The 26,683-nt window shown below is 38.1% G+C and overlaps 1 protein-coding gene across 4 annotated transcripts in view; it reads left to right on the top strand.

Annotated features, from left to right (window-relative positions):
* AHI1 (Abelson helper integration site 1) overlaps window positions 1-24,429 on the top strand; it is a 215,963-nt gene extending 191,534 nt beyond the window's left edge. For 2 of the 4 annotated variants that reach the window (XM_032651704.1, XM_032651705.1), the window contains exons 27-28: window positions 7,350-7,452; window positions 21,445-22,716. In XM_032651704.1, the coding sequence (XP_032507595.1) occupies window positions 7,350-7,452; window positions 21,445-21,447 (106 nt within the window). In that variant the 3' untranslated portion in view covers window positions 21,448-22,716. Of the gene's footprint in view, window positions 1-7,349; window positions 7,453-21,444; window positions 22,717-24,352 lie in introns of those variants that run through there. The other 2 variants (XR_004352595.1, XM_032651707.1) reach the window with 2 other exon arrangements.
* The last annotated feature ends 2,254 nt before the right edge of the window (window positions 24,430-26,683 follow it).

The following is a 26,683-nucleotide window of genomic DNA, read 5'->3' on the forward strand; positions in this document are numbered from 1 at the left end:
TCCGATCTCTGAACAATTGAAATTTTACATAATAGTTGATCACATAATAACTGGCTCTGAGGAGTATACTCAGTGACAGATCACCCACGTAAAAAAATACGCTGGCAGTGAGGACAAACTCTGTTTCAACAATCAAAAATGACCATATTTTAATACATTATGGGAACAGTCCTCTCTATGAACATTTTTATAAAAGTTTTTAGAACTTTTATCTAATATGTGAATGAAAGGTTCTGTAGTCACTCTGACTACTTTGGATACGTATTTTTCAGGTGACAGAGAGATCCACATAATGCTCTCCAGATTAAAATTCAAAAAAGCCTCAAAAACCATCCCAGCTTGTTTCTAAGGCTGTCAGGGTAGCTTGGCTTCTCTTTTTGAACATAGAGCGCTTAAGAGGCTTCTGAAAATAAATTTTCATGAGAAGTTCAGATATGTCTAAATGCTCAATTTCATCTAAAGCCTTTGGGCTTTCCCTGTACTCATAATTTCTTAGAAGTAAGGATGAATTGATACATTTCTCATGACTTAAGAACTGTAGGCAAGTTGAAGGTGGAAGTACTATAGCCCAGTATGTCATTTCTTTATTTCTGTAATTTACTTAAATGAGTCCACTGTACCCAAGTAAATGGATAGAGGCTAATTTTTTTGTTTCTTTGCAGCCTTGCCATTCAGTTACTAACATCTGCTCATTAGTTGGTTGACCAAACTTTGTAAATGAGCCACATAGGACTGCCTCTCACCACTTTCCACTTGAATTTCTTGTCTCATTTATACTTTTTAATTTTTTTTCAGGAATGTCAATCACTTCTGTGCAAACAATTTTTACACATTTTAATAAAGCTACACTCTCTTATCTTAAAAAGATACCAAGAAGAAACTTTTATAGGTTAATTTAAAGGCATTTTCTTGAAAGTCTTAAACTTTTACCTTTTATATCTCATGCCCCTATGATGTTATGGTCTGCTGCCCAAGTCAGAGTTTGTAACGAAGCTTCTACAAATATGTTATAATCCATTAGTATTAGTATTAGTGTTCCCTAGTTACTAATATATTTTATCTTGAGTTTGTTGGGGTTTTTTTTTTAAGCATAGAATGTTTTATTTCATTAACAGGTTTGGTCAGAGAGAAGTTAGTTCAGATGGTCAATAGTATTAAAGGCCTTTATTTGTGAACACTCATATGTGAACTGAATGAATGAATGAATGAATGCAATCTCTTCTTAATGTAGTGCAGCCATAAGTGTGAACTCCAAGTATCCGATCTCTCCTCCACTATATATTTTTCCATCTTTATAATAATCCTATTCCAGACTTCTTCAATTTCTTCTTCTTTTCATGAGAAGAAATTAGTTTACCTTTTTCTCCTAAAATACCCTACTACTTGCAACTTTTCTTTTTAATTTCTTCTTTTGATTATTCACTTTTCAGCCTTTTTCTCCTCCTCCCATTCCCCGCCCTTTCTGAAATCAGAATTATCCACTGTCAGGAGTGTGACATCACAGAGTTCCTTATATATTCTAAATATGTTCTTTATCAGATACATGACTTGCGGATATTTTCTCCCGGTCTCTGTTACGCCTTTTCATTCTTTTAACAGTAGCTTTTGAAAAGCAAACTTTTTTATTTTGATGAAGTCCAATTTGTCAATTTTTTTCTTTTATATGTCATGCTTTAGTATAGTATCTAAGAAACCTTTGCCAAAGTTACAAAGGTTTTCTCCTGTGTTTTCTTGTAAAAGTTTTATAATTCAAATTGGTTTCATATTTAAGTCTATGATCTGTTTTGTGTTAATTTTTGTATATGATGTGAGGTTTGGATCAGAGGATTCTGTTTTGTTTTGTTTGCATTGGGATATCCAGTTGTTCTAGCATCATTTGTTGAAAAAATAGCCATGTCTCAACTGAATGGCCTTTACACCTTCATTGAAAATCAATTGTCATTATAAGGGTAGGTCTGTTTCTGGACATATTCTTATCCATTGATCTACTTCTGTCTTTACACCAGTAACACACGGTCTTGATTACTGTAGTTTTATAATATGTCTTGGAATCAGGTATTATTGGTCCTCCAGTCTTGTCCTTTTTTAAAGTCGGTTTAACTATTCAGGGTCCTTTGTATGTCCTCATCAATTTAGAATAAGTTTTTCAGTTTCCACAACATAGGCTTCTGGAATCCCAACTTGTATTACCTTGAATCCAAAGATAAGTTTGGGGAGAACTGACATGTCGACAATATTCAGTCATCTGCCTCATTAACATGAAATATTTCTCCATTTATTTAGGCCTTCTTCAATTTCTCTCAACACTGATTGTTAGTTTTCAGTGTATAAGTCCTGCACATACTTGGCTGATTTATTCCTGCATATCTCATTGGTAAATGGTATTATTTTTCAATTTCAATTGTTTGTTGCTAATTTATGGGAATACTACTGATTGTTGTATGTTGATCTTGTATCATGCTACCTTACTAAACTATCTTGTTAGTTTTAATAACTTTTTGGTAAACTTCACCAGGTTTTCTCTATAGACAGTCATACATATAAAAGCCAGTTTAGCTTCTTCTTTCTCAGTCTGGATGCCTTTCCTCCCTCCCTCCTTACTGCACTGGCTAGAACTTCCAGTACAATGTTGAATAGAAATGATGAGAGTATATATTCTTATCTTCTTTTGTCCTGAAGGGAAGTGAGTGGGAAAGCATTCAGTCTTTCACCACTAAGTACATCATCATAGGTTTTTAAATAAATGCCCTTTATTCCTTCATTTCCTAGTTTGCTGAGAGTTTGTATCAGGAATGGATGTTGGATTTTTGTCAAATGCTTGTTCTGCACCTACTAAGATAATCATATGATTTTTCTTTTAAAATGTGCTAATATGGTAAATTACATTGGTTTTCAAATGTTAAACCAACTTTTCATTCTTTGAATAAACCGCACTTAGTCATGGTGTGTTATCCTTTTTATAAATTGGTGGACGTGATTTGCTAAAATTTTATTTAGAGTTGTTTGTATTTTGTTCAAGAGAAATATGGGTCTGTAGTTTTATTTTCTTGTACTGTCTTAGTCTGGTTTTGCTATCAGAGTAAGCTGGCTTCATGGAATGCCATTCTTAAGAAGAATTCCCTCCTCTTCAGTTTTCTGGAAGAGTCTGTGAGGATATGATATTACTTTTTCCTTTTGTAATTTCTATTTATTTATTGATATTCTCTATTTGATGAGATGTTGTTCCCATACTTCCCGTTAGTTAAGTATGGTTTTCTTGCGTTCTTTGAATGTATTTATAATAGTGGATTTCAAGTCTTTGTCTAGAAAGTCCGATGTCTGGGCTTCCTAAGGGACCATTTCAGTTGATTGCTTTTTCCCTTGTATGGTCCATACTTTCTTGTTTCTTTGCATGTCTTGTAACCTTTTATTGAAAACTGGATATTTTGAATGCTATAATGTGACAACTCTGGAAATTAGATTCTTCCCCCTCCCCGGGGTTTGTTGTTGTTGCTACTTATTGTAGTTGTTCGTTGCTTGTTAACTTCTCTGAACAAATTCTTTAATTCTTTAGTTGTAATGTGTTTGTCCACAGGAGTCTTTGCTCAGTTAGATTAGTGATCAGCTAATAATTGGAAACCGATTTCCTTAAACACCTGGAACCAGTAGTCCCCCAGTCTTACCAGGTAGGGGCTCTGTGTGTGCTGTGCACACCTTCAACACCCAGCCAGGCAGTTAACACCTCTGTCTTAGCCTTCACTTCCTGTTAGCATAGAGTGTTAAGGTCAGCCAGCGGTGAGGACTTAAGGCCTTCTCAGGTCTTTCCTGTGCATGCACACAGCCCTACACATGTGTAAGACCTTCTAGACTCCCAGGACTAAGTCTGAGCTTTTCAAAACCCACATGGACAGCTTATTCCCCCAGCTTTTCCTTTAAAGTTTTTAGTCTGTTGTTTGCCTACTGTTATCCACCACTCAGGCAGCCCTGAAGTTAATTGTAATTGCCTCCCAGGGAAAAGGCAAGCTCTAAGATAAGTCAAATGCAGACAGCCTTACAAGTGGTATCTTCCAGGAAACCACCAAACAGGTCAGATAATGACGATTCCTTGGGAATGAGGATTTGAAAAAGTTCCAGCCCTGTTCTGCTCCTTCCAGTGGATGCCAGGTTGCTGGCTTTCACCATAAACGCAGGCTCTTCTTTTTCAAGGTACCCACAGAGCCAGACAGTGGGGATGGGATAAGGTAAGTTAAAATGCCACAAAGCTCACTGTTCTTACCAAGTGTCAACCATTCTTCTTGGATAAACATTCTCCAGGTTACTACAAGCTATTGGCTAATTTCCAGAATCTAAAAAAGTTGATTCTAACCATGCTTGCCAGTTTTCTCATAGCCTATTTGGAGCAGAAATTTTTCAGAAGTCCTTATACCACCGTTTTTACTGATGTCACTCTATTTCTTCTTCAGATGTTGTGTAGACTCACCAGTAAAGCTACATGGGCCTGAAGTATTCTTTTATGGAAGATTTTTAACTACAAGTTCAATTTGTTTAATAGAAGTAGAGCCATTAAGGTTATCTATTTCTTCTTATATAGGCATTGATAATTTGTATCTTTCAAGGAACTTGTCCATTTCATCCAAGTGGTTGAATTTGTTGACATAAAGTTGTTCATAATATTCCCTCATTATCTTTTTAATATTGAAAGAATCTGTAATAATGTTGCCTCTTTAATTCCTAGTGTTGATCATTTATTTCTTTACTCTGTTTTCCTCAGTCAGCCTGGCAAATGGTTTATCAATTTTATTGAAAAGGACAGCTTTGTTTTGTTGATTTCTCTTTATTGTTTATTTATTTTGTTTCATTGATTTCCACTCTGATCTTTATTTCTGCTTCTTTGGGGTTTAATTTGCGCTTCTTTTTCTAGATTTGTTAGGTGGGACTCGAACTGTGTTTAATCTAGGGCTAATTAGTCCTCACTACTGATACAAATCCCTTTTGGGTATTCTACCCAATGCGTTCTGAGTTTTGAGGTTTTCCATCCGGGCTGATGGGAATAGGTACTGTCCCTGGCCTCGGGAGATTTCCTCCGCTGTATATTCTCACCTGTACTCTGCTGAATACTTGAAGAGAACCTTTGCAAGTCTCCAAGTTCTCTCACTCTGAAGCTGTCTCCTCTCTGGTAGTCTGTGAACTATAGCCTACCTGGTCTCCTCAGACTCCTAGCACTCACTCAGGGAGCCCACCAGGCTCCACACAGTCCCCATCCCCCTGTGTTGTGGCCTGGAAGCTCTCAAGGCAGTAAGCTGGGCAGTCATAGGGCTCATCTCATTTATTTTCCATTTCTTGGGTATCACTTTCCTTTGTTGCTTAGGATTCAGTGTCTTGAAAATTATTTCATATGTTTTGCCCAATTTTTTTAGTTGTTTTAGGTGAGCAGTAAATCTGGTCCCTGTTACTTCCTCTTGGATGCAAGCAAAAGTCCAGATGTTTTATTTTTCAGGGTAGCTTTCTGTTAGATTATATGTACATTATGAGAAAGAAAAGGTGGAGAGGATCACACGGTCTGATTTTCCCACAGTGATCAGGGAAAGCCAAAGATGTAAGATAGCATTTAAGTCTTAAAAACCATGTAGAGACAGTGTGAACAAAAAGAAAAGGACCTAGAAGTCAGAAGTATGGCAGGAGCTAAGGCACAATTGCATGAAAGTGCCTGGAATACCCTGAGACTAGCAGGGTATCTACAGGGTGGGGGAATGCACAGACCAAAAATATATATATATTTTTTTTAAATTGGGCCTGCCAGCAAGATACAGTCCAGGTCCACTGTGTCTGTAATCTTACCAGTTGCCCAAATACAAAGATTTCACATAAATGTAGATTTCTTATTTCTTCTGAAGTTCTGGACCACAGTTCCACATTCTTTGCTGGCTTCCATCCACTGGAGCTGAGTTAGTGGTCTCCTCCCTAAGATGAGTCATCCACTCTCCAGTTTACCAGGGTCCTGCTGTATTATTCCTGGCTTGCTTTCCTCGCTCTCCTTGTCACCCTGGCATCCACAGACATTTGAATTTTTACTTTAATGCTAAGGTGTAGGTTCCCTGGAGATAGGCAGTAAGTTATCGATGCTTTTTGCTTCAGAACTCAACTTTTCCTTTCTCTCTCATCATTTTCCTCCTTTCTAGACGTACTTTATTTGTTCTTTCATCTTTGTGGCTTCTGACCCTTTTCCTTCTCAGTCATCTGACTTCATTTTACTTACTTAGACATCTCCATATTAGTCTTCTCGGGCTGCTGTAACAGTACCACCGACTGGGTGGCTTAAACAATGTAAATATTATTTTCATAGTTCTGGAGCCTGGAAATTCAAGATCAAGGTTCCAACAGGGCTGGTTTCTGGTGAGGCCTCTCTTCCTGCCTTGCAGGTGGCCAGCTTCTTGCTGTGTCCTCACATGGCCTTTCCTCTGTGCATGTGTGGAGAGAAAGAGCTCTCTGGTGTCTCTTCCTCTTCTTATAAGGACACCAGTCCTGTAGCTTAGGGTCTCACCCTTATGACCTCCTTTAATTTTAATTACCTCCTTAAAGGCCTGATCTCCAGATATATTCACTTTGGGGGTTAGGGCTTCAACCTGTGAAAGAATACAATTCAGTCCACAGCAGTCACTGTTCAGTCCTCCTTATTGCCTGATTTTGAAATTCTTGTACCTTTTTCAAGCTCTGTTGTGATGTCTCCCACCATTCCTAGACATCCTAGAAAGGGGACACTGCCTTCCATTCTCTGAATTTCCCTTTTTTCATTGTTTTTTCTTTTTTCTAACATAACTTGAATTACTAAACACTCATCCACAAAATATTTGTTTTCTATGTTACTGTTACTGTCGAACCATTTGAAAAGCTGCATTCCCCATCTCACAGGTCAGGATATCACTGTTTTCTTATGTATAAACTTCACCCCTTCCTTCACCCCTTCACCCCTTCTTTGTCAGTAAGGAATCTCCTGCTCTTTTACACACACACACACACACACACACACACACACACTTTCTTCTATTTAATTTGATAAAATCTTCCTGGTTTTTCCCAGGCAGCTAATATTTTTCTGAAAGAAGTAAAATTTATTTTATTCTTGTCCCTTGATACAGTAAAAAGGAGCCAAACCAGCTAAGGTTTATTGTCTCTACGTTATTTTCAGTGACTCCCTGCTGCCCACCCACATATATAGTTGCTCATATCATCTGTCGAATATTTTTCTCTCAGATCCTCCCATTTATCTCCCCTTTTTATTCCCACTGCCACTTCCCTAAATCCGAGCCCCATCTGAGCTGTTGCAGCAGCTTTCTCACTGGCTCCTTGTCTCCAATCTTCCCCTCCTGCAGTTCTGAGGTGGGCAGAGAACAGAGCCTTGAGGACCACAGACACATCATGGATGTGCAGGGGAAGAAGAACGAGCAAACTGGCCGGAAAGTCACCCTCATAGAGGTAAGAGGAAACCAGGAGACAGTCATGTCACGGAGTCAACAGGAAGGTTTAGGAAAGGCATGGTCAACAAGGACAAGTATCAAAGACAGCAGAAGTAAAATAAGGGCTGAAAAATGCCTTTGGGATTTGCAACCAAGAGGCTGTTTGTGACCTGGGAGAAGATGGTTTTGAATGGAGGGTCCTGGAAGCATGAGTCAGATTGTCTCCAGCCCGTAGGGAGAAGGCCCATCAGGAGAGGCTGAAGTTGGACTTCAGAAGTTGGACTTCAAGGGAAAGAAAAAGCTGTGCAGAAACTAGTGGAAAACACAGGATGTAAGGAAGATCTTTATACAGGAGGGAATGACAAGAATATTTATAACCCCAGAGCAAAGAGCCCCTTGAGAAGAGCCAATCAAGGTGTAGGATAAGGAGAATAATTAAAAGAGTAGAATTTGAAACAAGAAGGTGGCGCTACTTTCTCCACTGAGACAGGCAAGTGAGACAAAATGAGTTTGAATGATGATGTTTTCTGGTGAGAGATAAAGTATAAGAAGGACAGGAAAGGACTTTCTAAAGAAGGCGGCCTCTGTTTTCTCTATTACTAGAAGTGAAGTTTGTCTGCTGAAAGTGAAAATGTTAAGCTCTATCACGTACACTTTTATGAAATTGATACTTAATGAGAATTAGATTCAAATTTTTCATAAGTATTTTTAGATTTGGATGGCAAAAAATAAAATCTCATTATACAGAAAGTTTATAAATCAATAGTTTTATAATCATGAGTGTTAAGGAATGACTTTTTATCACTGATACCAGAATTGGAAAACATATTTTGAAAGAGATTTTTAGCTCTAAATAATAGAAACTTTAAAATCATTTATGTCAGAGAGAAAAAAATGCCATAGGCAGAATCTAAAAACAACCAATAAGCTGGGATCAGGAAGAATTTCACAAAGTATGTGACAGACGAAGCGTTAATACCCTTAACTTATAAAAAGCTCTAAAAAGTCAAAAGGGAAAAGAAGTATATCAGTAGGAGAACTGGCAAACGGGGTGCATAGGACATTCTTAAAGGGATATATATATATATAAAAAACAGTGAACATACAAAAAATGTCCAATTACAGTGATCAAATTAATAGAAATTAAAACAATAAATGAGATGGTATTTTTCCCTCAGAAAATGGTAGCAGGCTTCAAACTGATACAACCTTGTGTTGATGAGAGTATGGGGAAGTGGGTTTCCTCATATGCTGCTGGCAATAGTATATATTAAAACAATCCTTTGTGGAGTATAGCTTGGTAATACTTGTTTATTTTAAGTTTTCAAATTGTTCATGTCTTTTGACCTGAATATTCTACTTCGAGGAATTTACTGTAGGAAAATGTTTAAGTGTACATGCAGAGATTCAGTTAAAAGGCTACTCCTTCTAAAAATAGAAGGAAAATTCAATTTCTATGAATAAAGGATTGATTAACTTACTTTTTTAAAATTTATTTATTATCTTTTTCTTTTTGGCTGCGTTGAGTCTTTGTTGCTGTGTGCAAGGCTTTCTCTAGTTGTGGCGAGCAGGGGCTACTCTCCGTTGTGGTGTGCGGGCTTCTCATTGCGGTGGCTTCTCTTGTTGCGGAGCATGGGCTCTAGGCATCCGGGCTTCATTAGTTTTGGCATGAGGGCTCAGTAGTTGTGGCTTGCGGGCTCTAGAGTGCAGGTTCAGTAGTTGTGGCGCACGGGCTTAGTTGCTCCACAACATGTGGGATCTTCCCAAACCAGAGCTCGAACCCGTGTCCCCTGCATTGGCAGGCGGATTCTTAACTACTGTGCCACGAGGGAATCCCAGGATTGATTAAATTCTGAAACATTTATGTAATAGAACACCATGTGAGAGCACCATGTGACTATTTCAAATAGTGAAATTATTATAGGAGTATGTTCATAGATGTGGAAGGAATGATGAAAAATTTTTAAGTTAAAAGAGGATGATTATAAAATAGTTTTTATATAACATATGCATAAAATATGGAACAACAGACATCAATAAATGTCAGTAGTTATCACTAAGTGGTGGAATTGTAGTGATTTTTTTTCCTTCATTTTACTGTGTGTATTTTCTAATTTTTCTACTCAGCATATATCGATATATATATACACTTGATCATTTCTTTTTTTTTCTTTGCTTTTTGTTTATTTTTTATACAGCAGATTCTTATTACGTATCTATTTTATACATATTAGTGTATATATGGCAATCTCAATCTCCCAATTCATCCCACCACTGCCCCCCGTGTTCCCCCCTTGGTGTCCACACGTTTGTCCTCCACATCTGTGTCTCTATTTCTACTTTGCAAACCAGTTCATTGTACCATTTTTCTAGATTTCACATATATCCGTTAATATACGGTATTTGTTTTTCTCTAACTTCACTCTGTATGACAGTCTCTAGGTCCATCCACGTCTCTACAAATGACCCAATTTCGTTTCTTTTTATGGCTGAGTAATATTCCTTTGTATATATGTACCACATCTTCTTTATCTATTCGTCTGTCAGTGGGCATTTAGGTTGCTTCCATGACTTGGCTATTGTAGATAGTGCTACAATGAACATTGGGGTGCATATGTCTTTTCGAATTACGGTTTTCTCTGGGTATATGCCCAGCAGTGGGATTGCTGGGTCATATGGTAATTCTATTTTTAGTTTTTTAAGAAACCTGCGTGCTGTTCTCCATAGTGGCTGTATCAATTTACATTCCCATCAACAGTGCAAGAAGCTTCCCTTTTCTCCACACCCTCTCCAGCATTTGTTGTTTGTAAATTTTCTGATGATGCCCATGCTAACCGGTGTGAGGTAATACTTCACTGTAGTTTTGATTTGCATTTCTCTAATAATTAGTGATGTTGAGCAGCTTTTCATGTGCCTCTTGGCCATCTGTATGTCTTCTTTGGAGAAATGTCTGTTTAGGTCTTCTCTCCCTTTTTTGATTGTTGTTTGTTTTTTTAATATTGAGCTGCATGAGCTGTTTATATATTTTGGAGATTAATCCTTTGTTGATTGGTTTGCAAATATTTTCTCCCATTCTGAGGGTTGTCTTTTCGTCTTGTTTATACTTTCCTTTGCTGTGTAAAAGCTTTTAAGTTTCATTAGGCCCCATTTGTTCTTTTTTTTGTTTTTATTTCCATTACTGTAGGAGGTGGGTCAAAAAAGATCTTGCTGTGACTGATGTCAAAGAGTGTTATTCCTGTATTTTCCTCTAAAAGTTTTGTAGTGTTTGGGCTTACATTTAGGTCTTTAATCCACTTTGAGATTATTTTTGTATATACAGTTAGGGATTGTTCTAATTTCATTCTTTTACATGTAGCTGTCCAGTTTTCCCAGCACCACTTATTGAAGAGACTGTCTTTTCTCCATTGTATATCCTTGGCTCCTTTGTCATAGATTAGTTGACCATAGGTGTGTGGGTTTATCTCTGGGTTTTCTATCCTGTTCCATTGATGTATATTTCTGTTTTTTTGCCAGTACCATACTGTCTTGATTACTGTAGCTTGTAGTATAATCTGAAGTCAGGGAGTCTGATTTCTCCAGCTCCATTTTTTTTCCCTCAAGATTGCTTTGGCAATTAGGGATCTTTTGTGTCGCCCTACAAATTTTAAGATTTTTTGTTCTAGCTCTGTAAAAAATGCCATTGGCAATTTGATAGGGATTGCACTGAATCTGTAGATTGCTTTGGGTAGTGTAGTCATTTTCACAATATTGATTCTTCCAATCCAAGAACATGGTATATCTCTCTATCTGTTTACACTTGATCATTTCTTTTAAAACAAAAGTAATTTCGGAAATTTTTTACCACAGCCCATTCTTTATGCATTTAAAGAAATCAAGGCCTGAGAGTCAGAGTTAAAAAATGCCTGAACTAGGACTTGATCTTCTGGCTCCAAGTTCAGAGTTATTTCTGTTCCAAATGCTTTGCCTTTTTCCCTTTCTTTTTAACATCTTTACTGCAGTATGACTGCTTTACCATGGTGTGTTAGTCTCTGCTTTATAACAAAGTGAATCAGCTATACATGCACATATATCCTCCCTCTTGTGTCTCCCTCCCAGCCTCCCTATCCCACCCCGCTAGGTAGTCACACAGCACCAAGCTGATCTCCCTGTGCTATGTGGCTGCTTCCCACTACCTGTCTGTTTTACGTTTGGTAGTGTATATTTGTCCATGCCACTCTCTCACTTCATCCCAGCTTACCCTTCCCCCTCCCCATCTCCTCAAGTCCATTCTCTACGTCTGTGTCTTTATCCTGTCCTGCCCCTAGGTTTTTCAAAACTCTTTTTTTTCTTTAAATTCCATATATATGTGTTAGCATACGGTATTTGTTTTTCTCTTTCTGACTTACTTCACTCTGTATGACAGACTCTAGGTCCATCCACCTCACTACAAATAACTGTTTCATTTCTTTTTATGGCTGAGTAATATTCTATTGTATATATGTGCCACATCATCTTTATGCATTCATCTGTCAGTGGACACTTAGGTTGCTACCATGTCCTGGCTATTGTAAATAGAGCTGCAATGAACATTTTGGTACATGACGCTTTTTGAATTATGGTCTTCTCAGGGTATATGCCCAGGAGTGGAATTGCTGGGTCGTATGGTAGTTCTATTTTTAGTTTTTTAAGGAACCTCCATACTGTTCTCCATAGTGGCTGTATCAATTTACATTCCCACCAACAGTGCAAGAGAGTTCCCTTTGCTCCACACCCTCTCCAGCATTTATTGTATGTAGACTTTTTGACTATGGCCATTCTGACTGGTGTGAAGTTGTACCTCATTGTAGTTTTGATTTGCATTTCTCTAATGATTAGTGATGTTGAGCATCCTTTCATGCGTTTGTTGGTGATCTGTATATCTTCTTTGTAGAAATGTCTATTTAGGTCTTCTGCCCATTTTTGGATTGGGTTGTTTGTTTTTTTGATATTGAGCTGTGTGAGATGCTTGTATATTTTGGAGATTAATCCTTTGTCAGTTTCTTCATTTGCAGCTATTCTGAGGGTTGTCTTTTCATCTTTTTTATAGTTTCCTTTGCTGTGCAAAAGCTTTTAAGTTTTGTTAATTCCCATTTGTTTATTTTTGTTTTTATTTCCATTTCACTAGGATGTGGGTCAAAAAGGATCTTGCTGTGATTTATGTCATAGAGTGTTCTGCCCATGTTTTCCTTTAACAGTTTTATAGTATCCAGCTTTACATTTAGGTCTTTAATCCATTTTGAGTTTATTTTTGTGTATGGTGTTAGGGAGTGTTCTAATTTCATTCTTCTACATGTAGCTGTCCAGTTTTCCCAGCACCACTTATTGAAGAGGTTCTCTTTTCTCCACAGTATATTCTTGCCTCCTTTATCAAAGATAAGGTGACCATATGTGTGTGGCATTATCTCTGGGCTTTCTATCCTATTCCACTGATCTATATTGCTGTTTTCATGCCAGTACCATAGTCTTAATTACTGTAGCTTTGCAGTATAGTCTGAAGTCCGGGAGCCTGATTCCTCCAGCTCCATTTTTCTTTCTCAAGATGGCTTTTGCTCTTCGGGGTCTTTTGTGTTTCCATACAAATTGTGAAATATTTTGTTCTAGTTCTGTGAAAAATGCCATTGGTAGTTTGATAGAGATTGCATGAATATATAGATTGCTTTAGGTAGTATACTCATCTTCACAGTGTTGATTCTTCCAATCCAAGAACATCGTATATCTATCTGTTTGTATCATCTTTAATTTCTTTCATCATTGTCTTACAGTTTTCTGCATACAGGTCTTTTGTCTCCTTAGGTAGGTTTATTCCTAGTTATTTTATTCTTTTTGCTGCAGTGGTAAGTGGGACTGTTTCCTTATTTTCTCTTTCTGATTTTTCATTATTAGTGTATAGGAATGCAAGAGACTTCTGTGCCTTAATGTTGTATCCTGTTACTTTACCAAATTCATTGATTAGCTCTAGTGGTTTTCTGGTAGCATCTTTAGGATTCTCTATGTATAGTACCATGTCATCTGCAAACAGTGACAGTTTTAATTCATCTTTTTCTGACTTGGACTCCTGTTATTTCTTTTTCTTCTCTGATTGCTGTGGCTAAAACTTCCAAAACTATGTTGAATAATAGTGGTGAGAGTGGGCAACCTTGTCTTGTTCCTGATCTTAGTGGAAATGGTTTCAGTTTTTCACCATTGAGAACAATGTTGGCTCTACATTTGTCTTATATGGCCTTTATTATGGTGAGGTACGTTCCCTCTGTGCCTACTTTCTGGAAGGTTTTTATCATAAGTGGGTGTTGAATTTTGTCGAAAGCTTTTTCTGCATCTATTGAGATGATCATATAGTTTTTCTCCTTCAATATTTTCATATGGTGCATCATATTGATTGATTTGCGTGTATTGAGGAATCCTTGCATTCCTGGGATAAACCCCACTTGATCATGGTGTATGATCCTTTTAATGTGCTGTTGGATTCTGTTTGCTAGTACTTTGTGGAGGATTTTTGCATCTGTGTTCATCAGTGATATTGGCCTGTAGTTGTCTTTTTTTGTGACATCTTTGTCTGTTTTTGTATCAGGGTGATGGTGGCTTCATAGAAGGAGTTTGGGAGTGTTCCTCCCCTGCTATATTTTGGACGAGTTTGAGAAGGATAGGTGTTAGGTCTTCTCTAAATGTTTGATAGAATTCGCCTGTGAAGCCATCTGGTCCTGGGCCTTTGTTTGTTAGAAGTTTTTTAATCACAGTCTCAACTTCAGTGCTTTGATTGGTCTGTTTATATTTTCTGTTTCTTCCTGGTGCAGTCTGGAGAGGTTGTGCTTTGTAAGAATTTCTCCATTTCTTCCAGGTGGTCCATTTTATTGGCATATAGTTGCTTGTAGTAATCTGTCATGATCCTCTGTATTTCTCCAGTGTTAGTTGTTACTTCTGTTTTCATTTCTAAGTCTGTTGATTTGACTCTTGTCCCTTTTTTTCTTGATGAGTCTGGCTAATGGTTTATCAATTTTGTTTATCTTCTCAAAGAACCAGCTTTTAGTTTTATTGATCTTTGCTATCATTTCCTTCATTTCTTTTTCATTTATTTCTGATCTGATCTTTATGATTTCTTTCCTTCTGCTAACTTTGGGGATTTTTTCTTCTTCTTTCTCTAATTGCTTTAGGTGTCAGGTTAGGTTGTTTATTTGAGATGTTTCTCTTGTTTCTTGAGGTAGGATTGTATTGCTATAAACGTCCCTCTTAGAACTGCTTTTGCTGCATCCCATAGGTTTGGGGTCATCGTGTTTTCATTGTCATTTGTTTCTAGGTATTTTTTGATTTCCTCTTCGATTTCTTCAGTGATCTCTTGGTTATTTGGTAAAGTATTGTTTAGCCTCCATGTGTTTGTATTTTTTACAGATTTTTTCCTGTAATTGATATCCAGTCTCATAGTGTTGTGGTCAGAAAAGATACTTGGTATGATTTTAATTTTCTTAAGTTTACCAAGGCTTGATTTGTGACCCAAGATATGATCTATCCTGGAGAATGTTCCATGAGCACTTGAGAAGAAAGTATATTCTGTTGTTTTTGGATGGAATGTCCTATAAATATCAATTAAGTCCATCTTGTTTAATGTGTCATTTAAAGCTTGTGTTTCCTTATTTATTTTCATTTTGGATGATCTGTCCATTGGTGAAAGTGAGGTGTTAAAGTCCCCTACTGTTATTGTGTTACTGTCAATTTCACCTTTTATGGCTGTTAGCATTTGCCATAAGTATTGAGGTGCTCCTATGTTGGGTTCATAAATATTTACAATTGTTCAATCTTCTTGGATTGATCCCTTGATCATTATGTAGTGTCATTTGTCTCTTGTAATAGTCTTTATTTTAAAGTCTGTTTTGTCTGATATGAGAATTGCTACTCCACCTTTCTTTCGATTTCCGTTTGCAAGGAATATCTTTTTTCATCCCCTCACTTTCAGTCTGTATCCCTAGGTCTGAAGTTGTTCTCTTGTAGACAGCATATATATGGGTCTTGTTTTTGTATCCAATCAGCCAGTCTATGCCTTTTGGTTGGAGCATTTAAACCATTTACATTTAAGGTAATTATCGATTTGTATGTTCCTCTTACCATTTTCTTAATTGTTTTGGCTTTGTTATTGTAGATCTTTTCCTTCTCTTGTGTTTCCTGCCTGGAGAAGTTCCTTTAGCATTTGTTGTAAAGCTGGTTTGGTGGTGCTGAATTCTCTTAGCTTTTGCTTATCTGTAAAGGTTTTAGTTTCTCCGTCTAATCTGAATGAGATCCTTGCTGGGTAGAGTAATCTTGGTTATAGGTTTTTGCCTTTCATCACTTTAAATATGTCCTGCCACTCCTTTCTGACTTGTAGAGTTTCTGGTCAAAGATCAGCTGTTAATCTTTTGGGCGTTTCCTTGTATGTTATTTGTTGCCTTTCCCTTGCTGCTTTTAGTAGTTGTTCTTTGTGTTTAATAGTTCATTGTTTGATTAATATGTGTCTTGGTGTGTTTCTCCTTGGATTTATCTTTTTGGGACTCTCTGCACTTCCTGGACTTGACTGACTATTTCCTTTCCCATATTAGGGAAGTTTACAACTATAATCTCTTCAAATATTTTCTCAGTCCATTTCTTTTTCTCTTCTACTTCTGGGACCCCTATAATTTGAATGTTGGTATGTATAATGTCCCAGAGGTCTCTGAGAGTGTCCTCAATTCTTTCCATTCTTTCTTCTTCATTCTGTTCTGCAGTACTTATTTCCACTATTTTATCTTCCAGGTCACTTATCTGTTCTTCTGCCTCAGTTGTTCTGCTATTGATTCCTTCTAGAGAATTTTAAATTTCATTTATTATGTTGTTCATCATTCTTTGTTCGCTCTTTAGTTCTTCTAGGTCCTTGTTAAACATTTCTTGTATTTTCTCCGTTCTATTTTCAAGATTTTAGATCATCTTTACTATCATTACTCTGAATTCTTTTTCAGGTAGACTGCCTATTTCTTCTTCATTTGTTTGGTTTGGTGGGTTTTTACCTTGGTCCTTCCTCTGCTGTGTATTTCTCTGTCTTCTCATTTTGCTTAACTTACTGTGTTTGGGGTCTCCTTTCTGCAGGCTGCAGGTTTGTAGTTCCTGTTGTTTTTGGTTTCTGCTCCAGTGGCTAAGGTTGGTTCAGTGGGTTGTGTAGGCTTCCTGGTGGAGGGGCCTAGTGCCTGTGTTCTTTTGGATGAGGCTGGATCTTGTCTTTCTGGTGGGCAGGGCCACGTCTGGTGGCATGTTTTTGGTTGTCTCTTGCCTTATTATGATTTTAGGCAGCCTCTCTGCTAATGGGTGGGGTTGTGTTCCTGTCTTGCTAGTTGTTTGGCGTAGGGTATTCAGCACTGTAGCTTGCCGGTCATTGAGCAGACCTGGGTCTTAGCGTTGAGATGGAGATCTCTGGGAGAGCTTTCGCCGTTTGATATTACGTAGAGCCGGGAGGTCTCTTGTGGACCAGTGTCCTGAACTCGGCTCTCACACCTCAGAGCCTCAGGCCTGACTCCCAGCCAGAGCACCAAGACTCTGTCAGCCACATGGCTCAGAAGAAACGGGAGACAAAAAAAAGAAAGGAAGGGAGGGAGGGAGGAGGGAGGGAGGAAGGAAGGAAGGAAGGAAGAAAGGAAAGGATAGAAAGGAAGAAAGAAAGAAGAAAATAAAATAAAATAAATTTACTAAAATAAAAAATAAAAATGTAATTTTAAAAAAATGAAAGAAAGAGGGTCTTCCCTGGTGGCGCAGTGGTTGAGAGTCCGCCTGCCAATGCAGGGTATACGGATTCGTGCCCCGGTCCGGGAAGATCCCACATGCTGCGGAGCGGCTGGGCCCATGAGTTATGGCCACTGAGCCTGCGCATCCGGAGCCTGTGCTCTGCAACGGGAGAGGCCACAACAGTGAGAGGCCCATGTACCACAAAAAAAAAAAAAAGAAAAAAAAAGAAAGGAGAGCCACCAAACCTAAAAACAAATCTACCAATGATAACAATTGCCAAAAACTATACAAAAAAAAAGAAAGAAAAACGGACAGATAGAACTGTAGGACAAATGGTAAAAGCAAAGCTATACAGACAAAATCACACAAAGAAGCATACATATACACACAAAAAGAGAAAAATGAAAAGATATATATATGTCTATATATATTTAAAAAAAGGAAGAGAGCAACCAAATGAATAAACATATCTACCAATGATAATAAGCTCTAAATTCTAAACTAATATAAACATAAAACCAGAAACAAGTTAGATGCAGGGACCCCAAGTCTACAGTTGCTCCCAAAGTCCACCGCCTCAATTTTGGGATGAATCGTTGTCTATTCAGTTATTCCAGAGATGCAGGGTACATCAAGTTGCTTGTGGAGATTTAATCTGCTGCTCCTGAGGCTGCTGGGAGAGATTTCTCTTTCTCGTCTTTGTTCGCACAGCTCCTGGGGTTCAGCTTTGGGTTTGGCCCCACCTCTGCGTGTAGGTCACCTGAGGGTGTCTGTTCTTTGCTCAGACCGGACGGGGTTAAAGGAGCAGCTGATTCAGGGACTCTGGTTCACTCAGGCCGGGGTTAGAGAGGGGTACTGATGCGGGGCGAGCCTGTGGCGGCAGAGGCCAGCGTGACGTTGCACCAGCCTGAGGTGCGCTGTGTGTTCTCCTGAGGAAGTTGTCCCTGGATCACAGGACCCTGGCAGTGGCGGGCTGCACAGGCTCCCGGGAGGGGAGGTGTGGAGAGTGACCTGTGCTTGCACACAGGCTTCTTGGTGGCGGCAGCAGCAGCCTTAGCGTCTCATGCCTGTCTCTGGTGTCCGTGCTGACAGCCACGGCTTGTGCCCGTCTCTGGAGCTCATTTAGGTGGCTCTCTGAATCCCCTCTCCTCACGCACCCTGAAACAATGGTCTCTTGCCCCTTAAGCAGGTCCAGACCTTTCCCCAGACTCCCTCCCGGCTAGCCGTGGCGCACTAACCCCTTCAGCCTGTGTTCACACCGCCAACCCCAGTTCTCTCCCTGGGATCTGACCCAAGCCCAATCGTCAGTTCCCAGCCCCCGCCTGCCCCGGTGGGTGAGCAGACAAGCCTCTCGGGCTGGTGAGTGCCGGTTGGCACTGATCCTCTGTGTGGGAATCTGTCCACTTTGCCCTCTGCACCCCTATGGCTGCGCTCTCCTCCGCGGCGCTGAAGGTCCCCCCTCCGCCACCCGCAGTCTCCGCCCGTGAAGGGGCTTCCTAGTGTGTGGACACCTTTCCTCCTTCACAGCTCCCTCCCACTGGTGCAGGTCCCATCCCTATTCTTTTGTCTCTGTTTATTCTTTTTTCTTTTGCCCTACCCAGGTACGTGGGGAATTTGTTGCCTTTTGGGAGGTCTGAGGTCTTCTACCAGCGTTCAGTAGGTGTTCTGTAGGAATTGTTCCACGTGTAGATGTATTTCTGGTATATTTGTAGGGAGGAAGGTGATCTCCACGTCTCACTCCTCCACCATTTTGAAGGTCCCTCATGCTTTGCCTTTTAACTCTGATTAAATGGTAAGTACTTGCCGGGCGGGGGCTATAGCATGCTCACATTTTCTCTCCCCAGTACCTAGCCTGGTGTCTGGCCACATAGTAAAACTTCAGGGAATACTCATTGGATTGAATTTCTTGTGGAGTAGGGCCCAGTATTTTTAGGAGTCTTATTTTTCACACATACCATACACACAAACACTAACCTGGTTTCATACTCATTTTCAAAATTCTGGTATGAGATTTTCCTTTCTCTTTTCACATGATTTGCCTTTATCGGCCCTCACTCTGTTACTCTCTCCCTCTGTTATGTTACAGGGATATTTTATGAGGAGATACCACAGAGAAAACCTGGGTTTGTTTTCATGCTGGTGTCTTGCTTAGATGACATCTCTTTCCTTGTCAGCAGGTCTCTGCTGCCTCTTAGGTGTTCGGTCCCTGTGCTGTCAGCAGCCGTCATCGTGCTGCTGTGTCCCTCTTGCTTGTTCCCTGTTGTCAGAAGGGGGCTGTTCCTTGTCCAAGGTGTGCACTTGGCAGTTTCTTCTCCTTTTCCTTTTATTTTGTCCCCTTTCTCCCTTTCATAGATAGTCTTTGTCATTCTGTATTCAGTGTTCCTTCCTCTTCTTAGTCTGAGTCATTTCCCTTAAATATGTTATCTTTACTGCCTACTTTAGCTTTTTCCAGTTAAGTTTCTCTTCAGGTTCCCCCTCTTGAGGGTCCTCCTGGCTCCTGTTTTTACTTCTCACAATGCAGCCTCAGTCTGATTGGTTTAACTTGTCCTACTGTCTTGTGCAGGATCCATCTCACTAGTTTCCAGCTGTTCTCCTCCTCTCCCTCCCTTTTCTGTTTTTCTTCCTTGGTTTTGTCCTACCACTCTCATAAGCTCCTCCTCTCACCCTGTTTGTCTCGTTACTCCTCTAAGGTCCTTTACCTTCCTCACTGTTCCTTGCAGGCGTTTATAGGGTCTCTGGGTGACTTGTGCTCAGCATCCATTTGAGCCTTTCCTTCCCCACTTTTATTAGACCCTAATTTGAGGCAAGTTTTATATGCTGTACCTATATACACACCAGGACAGTATGATGCCCTTTTTTGCCCCTGGTGAGATTGTACCTTACCTCACCATAGCTGTACCATTTTATAGTCTACCTTAGTTGCGTTTGTGAGCATGTTCACTTGAAACATTTTGGGGCTTCTATATATTATATAATACTGGTTTAAAAATTTTTAAATCAGAAAACAAGGACTGACAAAGGATTTTTTTCCCCTCATATGGAAAGGCAGTACAACCATTTATTTAAGATTGGGCCATAAGCCATAGCAGAAAAGAATATGAAAAAGAATGTGTGCGTGTATATATATATATATATATATATATATCCATATATATATATGTATACACACACACACAATATATGTATAACTGAATCACTTTGCTGTACGGCAGAAATTAACACAACATTGTAAAATAAATATACTTCAGTAAAATAAATTTAAAAAGTAAAAGATTGGGCCTGTCCCTAAAGGCACAGATGTTCCCTAACCTTCCGGTTTAGGGTTAGGGAATGGTTATTAGCACATCCTTTTTTGCCATGATGCTCTAGCCTCTACTTTTCTCAGGAGTGATCAATGGAATTGACCACCACCTAATCAGATTGCCATTATCCTTAGGTTGAAGTTTGTTTTTTAAGAGCAACCAAATGTTAAACCCTTTCTGTTCAGTAGAAAGACAACAACAGTTTTGTGTAAGTCCAGATACTCATCACTGATATGTAAATAATTGCATCAAAAAATTTCAGGCTCAACCCCTAGTTTATCACCCTCTAGTTTTGGTGTACTTACTACATGGTCTCTAAAGAAGGAACATCTTGTTTCATCTGCCTATTGGTTCTTGACTTTTATTCATGGTATAATTTGTTTTATTTCAAAGCTGCATCTAGATACATAGTTAACCATCACTATCTTTGTCAATCAAAAATGCCACATACCATTTTTTGGATTTATTTGAAAAGCTATAATAGTTTACTCACTTCTAAAAGAAGACATAGCCATAGACTAAATGAAAGAGTGCTGTTTAATAAAATGGCCTATATGCTTTCCAGTCACTAACCTGAAGCATCTTCCATGACAATTTTTTTCCAGTGAATGAAGAATGTTATAAACTCTGATTGCCTGCACTTAATTTCTGGAAGTTACTGAGGGTTTGCAGTGCTTATTGTCTGTATTTGAGAAATGTATTTCTTTTTTGCTTAAGTTAACTAGTCAGTGCTGGATCAGGCCTTTAGCAACTGCTGATGACACTAAAAGATGTTAATTTAACTGTATGTTCAAGAGGCAAGCTAGAAGTTAAACTAGAAGTATGTTCAAGAAGACAAATTAGTATTTTGGTCGTGTGTGTGTGTGTGTGTGTGTGTGTTTTATTACTTGTGCTGTTGCCTGGGCATGCCAAGATTTGTTGTAACTAGAAGATATTGTTTAAGTTCATTTAGTACATTTTGTGTCATTTTCTCCTAGTAAAGAGCTGAAGAAGAATGAAGGGGCAAGGAACCAAATATACAGAAATGAAATGACAAATTAAACCAAATGGAATTTCTCTTCAGAGTTCGGAAATTTCAGATGGCCAGGAAGAAAGGAAGGCTCTACTATTTCTTATCCTTATGAAAGAATCTAGAAAAATCAGAAGCAAGGTATGGGTGGAAAAATAAATGCGGCCTTTTGAAAAGCTTAATTGTTATAAACCATTGTGTTTGCTGTTGATCAAAGTATTAGTACTAAAAAAAAATTTAAAAAAAAAGTATTAGTACTTGTATTTATTAGTAACTGCATCAAAATTACATTACCATTCTTAGAAAATTCAATAAAGAAAAACCATAATTGCCACACAGCAAATATGAGGAAAAAGTGTTTGCATCGTTAGGATGTCCATAAAGTAATCATTTAATATTATATCTGTAATGTGGTTATGTGTGTGATGATATACTCAGAATATGAAATATCTGCTATTTAAATTTAACTTTATTTAAAATAAAGATAAGCAGCTTCAGGATTTTGTGTATTCAAAATGGTCCAAGTAAGAAAGGCATTAAAAGGTAACAAATGTTTACCTTGTTTTTAAAGTTTTGTTTTTAAATTTTTTAATTTGTTTTTAAATTTTTACATTGAATTATTTATTTCTTTAGTTCCAGAGTAACAGTGTCATTAGTATGTGACCATATACTTTGAAGTGAGATGTTATAAAATGGGAAAGTTCATCTCTTTGTTTTTCACTTGACTCTTCTTAAAACTGTGTGATTTTAAGTCTGTCAATAAAATATTTAACTTCAAGAAAGTCAAAACTAATATAAAATTAGAAAACTTATTTACCAAATTAGACAATTGATTCCATTAAAGTAAGAAGTGAGAAAAACAGTGTTGGGCATTGAGGTGTAAATTTTGCCCAGATGTATACCGGATGTGAAAAATCTTCTAGTAGAAATATATTTGACTCTTACCCCTGCACATGTTGTAGAGGCATGAAAATTGGTAAACTTGCCCCTGCTGTGTAGAACTTGGGGGAAGGGGGGCATTTTTGAAAGTGGTGAGTGGCATTGATGACTGCTGAAGCCCTCAGCCATTAGCACAGAAATGTGTTCCGATAGTACCAAGCTCCCCTGTTCTAGATGCACACGTCTGTGCTTCAGGTACAGCTGGACCCAGCCAGCTTGAGTCACCCTTGTACAGGCTTGTGTTTTCTTTCTTGTGAATGCACTTGATAATGAAAAAAATAAAAATATGTGACTCTCTGCAGTTTCAGCTCATAGTTTTGAGATGTGTGTATATTCTCTGATTTTGGTTTTAATTACAAAGAATTTCAGCAAGTTGCAAAATGATTTTAAATCAAGATGATAATAAAATAATATGTCAGAGGAGCTAAACATTTGCTGAAATCCCAATGTTCATATGAAAAAATAAAGGGTTATTTTTATATTGTAACTACTGAAGGCAAAAATAACAATTGAGGCAAACACCAAGAAAAGTTGTTTCTACTCAAAGCCCATTTCTTTTCTTTTTTGTCCTGTTGACAAAGCAAGATTTGGGTTATGTTTGTGAATAGATTGATTATTATTAATTAATAATCTTCACCACCTTCTAAGATGAGAGGGGGTGGGGGAGACCACAAGAGTGCCCTCCAAGTAATAAGTCCAAATTATAAGCAAGCAGAGAAATCAGACTATTTACTTAGTAATAAATTAACTTTGTTTTATTTTTATCCTAAAATTATTGAATTCTATCCCATTTTATAGTCTCTTTTCTACAAACAAGTAGCAATTTGACACTATCTTTTCTAGATAATAAATAATGTCATTCTTACAAATTAACTTCCCAATTATTGATTCTACTCTGTCTTGAAGATTCGAGTTTCTTCAGTATCAAAACTATACAATGAATAGGATTTGCAAAGCTAGAATAAAAAGCAAGTTTTAAAAAGATTTAAAACTTGAAATATTTTACACCATGAATGCAAATTCATGTTTAAGATGCACCTTTTAAATATGAAATCAGTGTTTTAAATGGTTAACACTTGCTACTTTTGAAACCTTTCGTAAGGCTTCTTTCCAAAAAAAATGGATACTTGACATTAATTTTACTTTTCAGTTACAGAAAAGTTTTATTAGAGAAAGATATTTTCTCTTTAGGAAGTTCAGCAAGACTATCTGGGAAATAACTTATCATTTTATAACTATATGTCATGTTATTTTAGTCATATATTTAACTCACAACTATTTTTCAAAGGGTTAGAAAGTTCTAGAAACTATATAAAAAACTCGTGACCTTATACTTTTATACGTATTTCAATGATTTCCATCTGAGGTCCATATCTGTTAAGTAGATTATGGGAACATTTTTCACTAGTCCAACTTTTGAAGCTCTATATTTGTTGATTTCTACCTCATTGGACTTGACTACAGAAGAGATTCCCCAAATCTTCACTTTATGTACGTGACCTCATTTAGTCCTCACTTCAAACCCAGGAGGAAGATAAAATCTTCCCTGCCCTGCAAATAAGGAAACCGGGGCTTTGAAAGTTAAGCAACTTGTCCAAGTGCACACGGTCAGTCAGTGTGTTGCTTGCTGTCCATGGAGGTTTGTCATACTCCACTGGGGCATCCCAAAGGTCCCCACCCACCTCAGGTGCTGGGTGCAGTGATCCAGTAGCACCTAGAGTTGGTCTCCAGCCCACACAGAGTAAGGAAGCAACCTGATGAACGTACAACCACACTCAGAGACTGGAAACATCTCATGTCTTCCATGCAGCCATGACCTACATAAAATGAAATACCATATCTGAGTGAATTTTTTTTAAAAAAACTGATAATGTCTTTACCCCATATTTGCTTTGCAAAATCTTTACTCCATACTCTAATTCTTACATTTTTTTAAGGAATCGATTCTGTGGACTCAAACTAATACATGGACAGTAACATTTTATTCAAGAAACAGTATCCCAGTCACATAAGAGAAAATAAAAACATCAAGAGTCACATCAATCAAAAGGCTCTGTTGAGTGGCAAACTCAGTCTGTGGATGGACCCAATTATCTGCAGGCGAACTGAATGTCAGCATCATTTAGGGTTAACAATGGACCAGCTAGGCAAAAGCAGACAGCTACTCTCTGCAGAGACCCGGAAAGCAAACTTGGTAATGAGGTACTTCATTCATCATATCCTTCTGCTCTAATTATTAAAGTGAATAGGGAATACTTCAACTTAAGGCGGGAACTGGATAACATAAAAACGTCTGTTTTGTAAACACAAAGAATGCTTTTTTTTTAATGATCTCTTCACATCTACATCAAGCATATGTTGTGAGCCCCCTGTTTTCGAAAGTTGCTCTTCTAACACCTCAAATTCATTCTGATTATGGATGGGTCATTTTGATTGTCTCAGAAAGTTAGGGAGGATAGAGCTGCTAAGAATCTACACTTTTACTATCTACTCACAATCTAAAGAGGGGGAGGGTGTCATAAGTAAGTACATATATAACCATGAATAATACATGTTCTATTACTTGTGTCAGAATGGTCCAACTATATATACTTCAGTGTCATTCATCTCTAAAAGTACTAAACAATCTCATTTTTACTCATTCTAGTTCACTTTTTCTTAACTCATCACTTGGATCCTTGTGAAGAATTGTGAAAGAATTTGGTAGAGGAAAATGTACGATTTTTTTTTATACAGCAATTATATAAGTAAACATATATTGCCAATCTTTAAAGTTGCTTGAAACGAGCTGATTTACTGTTGAGAGGGAACAATTATAGTTAAGAAAAAAAAAAGTACAAAAGGAGGAAAAAGCAGGGAGGCGAGGAAAATAGCTTGTTGCTGGAGCAAAAATGAACAACTGAAGCTTGTGAAAAAGCAGTCGCTAGACCAAAGGAAGAAGGTTCCCTGGAGAAAAACGTGGTCGCTGCGGTTCAGTTTTTCAGTGATTTCAACTGAGAATCGGTAGTTAATTTTTTTTCTGTTTAATTTGTTCATGGGACCATTTTATGTAAACACTCCACACAACTTTTTCCGGAGCTACAGTTATTCGATTTAAAGTAAGTGGAAGATGGCTAAGCACAGTGATGTTTTTAACATCCCTGCCTGTTATACAGAAGAAGTTAATGTTCAGAAGTATCTGCACATGCTACTTTTAGCAACTGAATATTTCCATCGTGGCAAAGAAATGTCAGTGAAATCTATGCACTTTAAGAACATCATATTCTTATACTTATCATGTGTGCAGGCAGAGTACATAATAAGCTAGTCTATAGCAGCTGTAAATTTCTGAGGATTTATCTAACCACAAATACATTGAAATGGGGAAACGGGGCTATATTAAACTATGCAAGATGCTGCTGGAGCTTTGCCATTTCTGCAACATCCTGTAATTAATTTCTCATGACAGGTCTGGCAAACTGAAACATCCAATACACTTGCGACAGACAGACTAGAGTTGCTGCAAATCCTACAGTCCCATGAAGTGAAGGTAGTTTTTTTCTTTCAAACATGAATATAGCTCTGTTTAGAGTGTCCCGTAGCCAAGGACAAATTTGTCACTTTTTAATTCCAAAATAAAGAAGGTCTAGAATATAGAAAAGATCCTGAGCTGAGTGTTTAATCTTTTCTCTGTGTTGCGCAGTCTTTCCCTGAAGAGGGACGGCCCTGGGTAGGGGATGATATCGTTAGGTTGGCATGCATGCCTGTTGTAGCTATGATGGGATTCTCTCCTGGGAGATTTGAGGTCAGTTCTCTCTCGAACACATCCTCTCCCTGTAAGCAAGACTCACAAGACCACCTTCTCCATCTGTGTGTCATTCTCTTCTGGAACCCATAATCCTGCCATCTTGCAAACTTAGAGCACAGATAAATACAGAAATGATCCCTGCTGCAACACAGAGAAAGAAAAAAAAAATGTAAATTTTTTTTTGCAAAAATAGATTTTCCTGTATAACAGTAAGTTCTTTGTCAGTTCATATCGATGTGAAAGAATGACCCTCTCTTTACCTGATGTGTGTAATTTGATACAGGTGTTAAGTGTTTGGTGTTAAGGATGGACCTTAGTAAGCAAGCCTCCTTCTTGCTGGGGGAGTGGAGATTCTGCCCCTAAAAATGAAATCAGCATATCAATGTCCACAGCCTCGCGCATTTCCTTTGGAAGGTCGGAGTTCCTCGGACTACAAACAAGAGGACACAAGGGAGAGTGGGAACCTTGAATCTGGAAGTTT

The sequence above is a fragment of the Phocoena sinus genome, chromosome 12 (genome assembly GCF_008692025.1).
Source record: "Phocoena sinus isolate mPhoSin1 chromosome 12, mPhoSin1.pri, whole genome shotgun sequence".
Lineage (NCBI taxonomy): Eukaryota > Metazoa > Chordata > Mammalia > Artiodactyla > Phocoenidae > Phocoena > Phocoena sinus.